The sequence below is a fragment of the Cinclus cinclus genome, chromosome 2 (assembly GCF_963662255.1).
Source record: "Cinclus cinclus chromosome 2, bCinCin1.1, whole genome shotgun sequence".
NCBI lineage: Eukaryota > Metazoa > Chordata > Aves > Passeriformes > Cinclidae > Cinclus > Cinclus cinclus.
Window position 1 is genome coordinate 32,196,122 of NC_085047.1, and position 7,909 is coordinate 32,204,030.

Sequence of the window (7,909 nt, forward strand, 5' to 3'; positions counted from 1 at the left end):
GTGGGCAAGACTGGGGTGGGCATGCTGGACTCCAGCCCGCCTGTGCCATGCCAGGCTGGCTCTCTCCCAGGGCCATGGGCAGAGCTCAGGCTGCAGCCATGCTGCTGGGCTGCACAGCCCTGGTCTGGAGGTCCAGGGAGAGCGCTGGCACCAGCCCAACCTCCGTGCTGGAGGAAGAGAATCTAGGTCACAGATCCTCTCTGGGAACAAGTACATCTGATGCTGCCAAGGGAAACAAACTGGCAGGAGAAAGGGGAACAAACTGGCTTGAAAGCAACAGGAGGATGGGGAGAAGTAACTCAGGGATGGAAATAAGGATACTCCAGGAAAGGTAAGCACCCAGAATCCGGCATCATGTCCACAGCATCCCAGCCCCTGAGAGGCCTCTAGGCAGAAACATACTTAGGCAAAGGTGTTGTGAGGATCCAGGTTGGGACTGTCAGGCAGCTGCAGGGCAGGACTGAGGGCACTGTGGGCAGAGGTTGTGGGGATGGGGAAGGAGGCCACTGGCAGAGGTGGTGCTGGGAGGGTTCCCAGGGCTGGACAGACGGGGATTACAGGATGGGAGTGGGGACCACTGTCAGGGCTGTTCCAGAAACTCAGGGCTTGGCTATCAGTGGGAAGAAAACTGAAGGAAAAAGGGAGCACTTAGACCTCCCTCCCCCCTCCGCACGTGTAGCTTACGGTTCTGTGTTGAGAGGAGTATTTCCAGGAAGGAAGAAGAGAAGAAGGAGGAAGATGTTTGGTTTGCTGGGCAGCTTGTCCTTCCCCATGGTGCAGAGCAGGTCGTGGTGACCCAAGCAGCGCTGCTGTTTTCCTGCACCTTGTAATTCTCCTCCACTCTCTGCTCTCTCTCAGCCTCTTTATAGCTGCTCTCTGCAAACAGCCCAGGGGCTGGAGGAGATAAGGGCTGGGGGCCAGGGCCCATCCGGAAACAGGGAGAGGCAGCAAGGAGGAGCTGGAACAGAGGGACAGGATTTGGCCAGAGACTCTGCAAGTGGGGGAAGGGTATTTATTTGAATAATGCTTATATTAGAAATCTTTGAATGATTCATACCCTGTTTTCCTTAACGAATCTGAAATCAGCAGTGTTGAGGATATGAACTGTGTTCAGCACATGGTAATATTCCCTGTGGGCAGCATCCAATCACAGCAATCTGATTTAAATTTCCGCAATATTTCCTTCATAGTTCCTCTTCATCGGCACTTTAAAATACATTGTTTTGAGTTGGAATGGTTGTCACAAAAGATGAAATTAGTAAGTTAATACAGGCCATCATGAATATTGATAAATTCCAGTCACAGCATTCTGCAAAGTTTCTTCTGAGCCCTACAGTCCTCACTGCAAAAGATGACACAGAAATTTGATGTGACCTACACCTCCAAGTTTATGACCACTATAGAAAACACATTTCCCCTTGAAAATAAAGCAAGATATTGAGCTGTGTAAATTTAATCACCTTAACCCAGTTCTGGTATAGTTTCCCCTGATTCCTTTTCAGTTACTATTTTTCAGCCTTGTAGGCGTCTGCCAATTGTCCAAAAACAGAGTGGCTCACTGCTGGCTGCAATTGCAGGAAGAAAAGGTATCTGATATTGTTTGTAAATACTCTCTGTACTATCACAATAGTGTATATGGGAATCCTTGTCTGCTCCAGAAGTCTGAAGCAATTTTGGAACCCCTGCCAACAAAGGTAAATAATCCCAAGAAAGACACTTGTTTCTCTAATATGATCCTGTTCAGTCTTCTCAAGGGCTGTAGCACAGCACTCAGCTCCCAAGGCCAAAGCCAAGCAATAAAGTGAACTTTAACCTTTGGCTTTGAAGAACAGGCATGTTTGAAAACAAAAAGCTGTGGAAACATTTCTTGAGGACACTGACATCATGCCTAAGGTGGTCCGCACTCTTTCAACCTTTTCCTGTTGGAAACCAGCAGCTCTAGCAAAGGAATGTCTCTCCTTAGTGCATACATCAGCTTTGTGTGATGGCAGGTGAAAAAAAACCCAATGCAATACCTAAGACTTATATTAACAGCAACAGTTAATAAATTGTATTAGTTGTTCAGCTAAAGGCAGAAAAATTATTACAGAAGAAAAAAAATCAGGATTGTTATTTTAAAGGAAATCCAAATTATGATATTAGTTTTCCCAGACTGAGAATCTAAAGCAAACAAACCCAAAGCAGTTTATTTCATATGGCAAAAAAGTATGATGGGAAAAAGTACTCAGATAAATCAACGGGAATAACAGCAGCAGCCAAAGACATAAAAAGAGGTTTGTCATTGTACAGGAGACAAAATACTTCACAGACCACAGTGAAGGGAAGGTCATCTATCAGAAAGCTTCACACAATATGAACATTTTACAAGTTGCAGCAAGCAGGAACAGGAAGATACACAATGAAATGAAATACCATAAAACAGCTTCATCAGCTAAACTTCAAATGAAACTGAAAATGTCAGAATGAATAAAGATTATCCACTTTAGTTGCTTGTTGAATAATTTAACCTGAGAGATGGGCCTGATGGCAGATGAACTGCTTTTCCCAGACATGCTCAGCTAGGCTGTCAAATATAACACATATTTCTCTGCTGTCATATGAACAAATGAGTAAATTCAGTCATGGCAAAACCATCAATGAATTATTTTCATTTTAATTCACTTTGTCGATTAAATTTCAAACCAGACTGCTAGCTGAATTTTATAAATGGTCCTGTGACCATATTTTGTGTGGTGTGAGGTAGCCATCTGTAGGGTAAACCATAAGCAGAGTATAGAAAGGTTTTCTGTCTTTCTCAGCTATATTATAACAAACACCTACAGTATGTATAAACTTGGTCTTGCCTTAGAAGAAATTTATACAGTATGCTGCAAGAAAGGCTATAAACAAGGCATGAGAAATCTACAGTAGGCCTGTTTGATACAATACACAGCACACACAAAGCCAGATAAATTGTTGAAATCCCATTATAAAGTCCATCTAAGGTAACTAGTGAATTATATATAATAATTTTAAAACGTGTAAACAGGAAACTGCTTGCATGTTAGCAGCTATTTTTTGATATTACAGACAATTGAAGATAATCCCTGATGTAGTAATGAATGACAAGATTTTTTAATTTATACTTTTGTACTACTCAGAATTTTGCCAAGGAGGGGGATAGAAAAAGCCAAAACACTTACAAATGTGTCTAGGAATAGCACTCAATTAAGGACAATCTCTTTTTGAGTCATATGACTCCTCTGATAAAAACTTACCATATAAAAAGACGAATTAAATGCATACAGACTTTCGGTAGAGCTTTGGTTGTTAAGTTATTGTCTGGGCTATCTCCTCAGGAACAGGCATCTTATGAAGGTTCTTCTGCTGACCCTGAGGTTATGTTCAAGTCGGGTTGAACAGTGTTGCCTCCAGGTTTTCCTCAGGGGTGCACAGTGGCAGGAGCAAAGGCAATGGGCAAAACTTCATACAGGGAAACGATGAGCCCGTGGAAGGAAAAAAAAAAAAATTCTCCCAAGGGCTATATAACAACAGAACAGGCACCCACAGTCATCATGAGACATCCATCCCCAGAGACCATCCACACTTCACAGCACAAGGCCATGAACAGAAGTGCCAGTGTAGAAAAAACCCATACTCACAGTGTGTAGGCATTTCAGAGATTGCTCCCATTTAGATTTAAAGTTCACTTATCTATAAAACAGTAAAACTCCAGATCACTGCCTCCCTCTGGAGGGCTGCTCGGGGAAGGCAGCAGAAGGCTGTGCCAGAGCCACCTCCCTGTGGCACAGCCCATGCTGTACCCACCTGGTGCAGCCCCCACCTGCTGCACAGGTGTCTCAGCAGAGACCCTCGCTCCTCCGCCCTTCTCCCAGAGCTTTCTGTCTGAGCTGAGGTGGCCAAGGGAGAGGGCTTTGTGCTTAGCTCGTTTCCTGACTTGCTGGGTAACATAATGCAAGGCCATCAGGCTCTCTCTGTGCTACAGCTAAACCTGATGTTTGTTATCCATGACTTGAGCTTTTTTTCCAGTGCAGAGAAGATCTGGGGCTGAGATGATGTGTTTGTCCAGGTTTTTGAGATAGAGAATGCTACAGGAAAGCCAAACAAGAAAGTCCTAGTGGAGTACAAGGCAAGGAAATCAGATACTGTCACATTAATAGTTTTCCCTGCACATCTGCTTTGCTCTGTTTCAACTTGTTAGGCAGGGCAGAGATGACGTTTCAGTCAGGGGAAGATGTGTGAGCCATGACAGTGTGACACAACTGGAGAGCACACCATTCATCAGGAACCTTTTGAGCACAGTGTCCTGCTACAGAGCCTGCACTGGGAAGAGGACAAGATCTCTCCTTAGACATGGGTTCTGAAGAGAGAGCTAGCTGTGCATCCCACAGTCAATACACAGGACTTCCCAGATGTGCTTTACCTTGTCACAGGCCTTGGGGACACACATTGCCTTGACAGCAAGGACAGCAAGGTGAACCAGTGGGACCTGGATCTTATCACTGCTAGAGAAGTGAAGTGGAAAACATCTGGCAGGGTTATGCAATAGCTTCCAGTGATAACCCAGCCTTAACCTCCCCATGGGCAGTGAGTCAAAGGGTAGGAGGCTGAAAAAATGTGTGAGGTTAGCACTTCACCAGCATGCACAGAGTCCTGTCAATAGCCAGTGGTGATTTTTATTCCCTTCACCTCTGACTGCCTCATTTGTATGTACCCTCTCTTCTCTCTCGAAACATAGGACTTTTAAATCTCCCAGCTGCCAGGTTATATATACACATGTGTATATATAGTGTGACAACATGGGGTCCAGAAGCCCTACTGAAATCATGTTCTTAAGGGAGAGCCTGGTTTGCCCAGCAGGAGCAGTGGTGTGCCAGAAAGGAGATCAGTGTGCTGAGATGCAGGAGTGTCAGAAAGGGGAGGATAGAGACATTCCCTTGAGGGAGGCTATTAGGTCCTGTATTCAATGTAATACCTTGCTTTTAGGATTTTCTTGACCCTCAAAATGTGACTCTTTACCAGGTGAAGCAGAAAGAAGCTTTCTCTTGCTATGAGACACAGGATTGGCTTACACTATGTTGCTATTCCACTTCAAAAATTTAAGGAACTCTTCATTGTTGCTCTGAACAAAAAGTTCAAATGTGTGAGTGGTGTTCCTCAGGAAGTCCTTCTCTGATGCTCAGTGTTTCACAGCCAGTGGTGCCAGAGATGTGACCACTCTTCTGTGTCACCTGACTGATGAATCAGATGGTGGGGGTCTCTTCAGTGCAGAAAAGCCCTACCTCCCTAATTGTCCAACAGGTACAAATGAAATCAAAAAATAAATAATCAGAGAACAAGACTGAGTTTTTTCCTCGGAGCAATTTGACATCATCATTTGTTGACTGAAGGGTCTTCTGACACATTCCTCATCTTCTCTGATCATTGAATTGGTTTGCCATTACTCACACTTCATATTTGACAAAGGTGCTGAGAAGAAAACCTAAACATCTAGATCATACAGGTGGGGTCTTGCTGTGCTGTTGTTAATGGCTTGCCACTAATACCTGTGACACTGCAGGGATCACAGAGGCTTTGAGTCAAAAAGATGGAGCAACCAAACTCCCTGGACTGAGGACCCCTTTTTCTGACCCTAGCTAAGCATTTGTGACCCTAGCTAAGCATTTGAGAGGCCTAAGCAAGAGAATGACACTAGAGCTCATTTTTCTGGAGAGACCCATTTTTTTTCTCCACTAGATTTTGCATCCTGCTGTCTGCAGGATGAGACTATGGATGAGACTCATCTTCTACTGTATAAAGGTTTATGTTCACTTTTCATAGTATTGTCATTATAAGTCTTCTTCTTAACTAGGCTATAACATCAGCTTTCTGCTGATTCTTGAGCCTAGACTCCACATGAGCAGCAAATCAATTCCCATGGTACAAATAAACTCTACAAAGAATTATTTAACACAAAAGGGAAGTACGCTTGACAGGGCATTTTAGTCAAAGACACTATGGCATGGTTATACTTCGTTAACTCTTTTTTAGTAATAAGAATTGCATTTCAGAACAGCTTTTAATGTACTTCTAGCAGAGCCATGCATGGACCCACAGGACATCCAGAAGCTTCAGAGCAGGGACAAGGGCACTGGCAGACACCTACAGTGAGGCTGGAAGTTTCCCATTTATTGCAATGTTGCAGACTCAGTCCAGTGTCCTGCACAACAATTTCAGCTTCTTTAAACGAGATGTGCAATACCAAGCACAGTAAGCCAGTGCACGTGCCTTTGAGTTGGCAGCAGTATGGTACCTCGTAGCAGCTCTTGGGCCAGTGAGCCTGATTTTATCACATTTGGACAACAAAGTTTGCTTAGTCTGTATGTCAAAAAAAACTACAGTAATTCTACCTTCTGTGGCCTGGAACACTCCCCTGGCACCTCAGGGTTATCAGAGGGCAGAGGAAGAAATGACAGTCTAGGGGGTGTCACTGGCTTATTCAGTTGACTATTAATATACTTGCTTCAGTTTCAGGTGCGTGATGCAAAACCTAGAGCTGAAACACAACACCAAGGTTCCAGACCTCTTGGAGGTGATGGAATGTGTTTTAAGAATATCCCTCTTCCCCAAGGGAGTGGAAGGCAGGGAGACATGATCTAGATGTAAAAATCTGGAGGGAGAGTGTGAGCATGGGATGTTTATTAGATCTGACTGCAGCCAGCAATTATCTGTTTGAGTCATAGGATAAAATTGGATAACAAACATTTCATTTTCAGCACGCAAAGGAAGAGTTTGCAGTGGGAAATGAGCATTTCATCTTTCAATAGTCAGGTTTGGCCTAGCAGGAAGATAAGGTTTCAAAAGTATGATAAAAATGCACTTCCTTTTTTTATTTTTTTTACAGGACCTTGTTTCTTTGGCAGAACAGAATAACATAGCTGGCCAGACCTGAGGGCATTTTTTATGTGTTCCATGTGAGACACTGAAGCCTTAAGTTAATTTGCCTTACATTCCTCAGGAAGATATACACCTTGTATCCACATCCACTCAGTCTGCTGTCCTTTTCAACCTTTTTACTGTAAGTATTGATTTCTCTTGCTTTAGTCCAGCCTAATGCTTTTGTAAATCAAGTCAGTTGCTACAATCTGTGCTGAGTCAGGAATGTGACAGTCACAGCTTTTCTAGCGCTCTTCGTCTTCTTCCTACTGCCAGTGATGTTTTAATTTTGGAATTCTGCATGGAGATCAGAATTGTACCCAAAGCCATTTCATGTCCCGCAAATTCCTCATCTGTGGAACTTAAGAAAGTGTCTTTTTATAACACCAGTATCATGCATATCCTGCATGGTTGTCCCTGTGGAGTTCTAAAATTCAAATTGTTTAGTGCGTTTTACAAAAAAAAAAAAAAAAAAAAAAAAAAAGATTTGAGGAGAAGGGTATTCTGTGTTGACCTGATTTTCCCCGGGAAAAAAAAAAAATGCGAGTCCGCACGCAGCTTCCTACAAATCTCCTGTTGGAAAGGATCCTGTCGAAACACATCCTATCCCTCGGCACTTTGCACTAAATTCCTGTTCGTGGCCCCTGCTCGTATCCCGTTGTCCCCCCCGGCTTCATCCACCCGCGGCACTGGAGCCCGGCGGGATGGGCGAGGGCTGCCGGTGCCATTGCTGCTCCCGGGAAAGAGAAGCAGCATCTGTGATTCTTTCCCGAGCCCCCCCGATGCTGCTGTGCTGTGTGCGTTCGTGTTTGCAGGAACCACCGCGGCTCCAAGCGTGACGAAGGAGGGGATGACAGGAGGTGCGGGAAGACTGCATGAGCCGGGCATGGGAAAGGCGAGGGGCTGTCCAGCAGCAGCGAGTGGCACCTCTGGATGTGCGGGGCTTGAACAGGATGCGTGTTGCAGTAGTGGCCAGTGGTTATCAGCTGTAGCT

At 44.4% G+C, this 7,909-nt stretch overlaps 1 protein-coding gene across 1 annotated transcript in view; it reads right to left on the minus strand.

Moving 5' to 3' along the window:
* The window catches only part of LOC134041148 (alpha-2-macroglobulin-like), a 35,574-nt gene extending 34,615 nt beyond the window's left edge, over nt 1–959 (minus strand). The window contains exon 1 of the mRNA XM_062487459.1: nt 685–959. Within this exon, the coding sequence (XP_062343443.1) occupies nt 685–773 (89 nt within the window). The 5' untranslated portion in view covers nt 774–959. The remainder of the gene's footprint in view (nt 1–684) is intronic.
* Between the last annotated feature and the right edge of the window lie 6,950 nt (nt 960–7,909).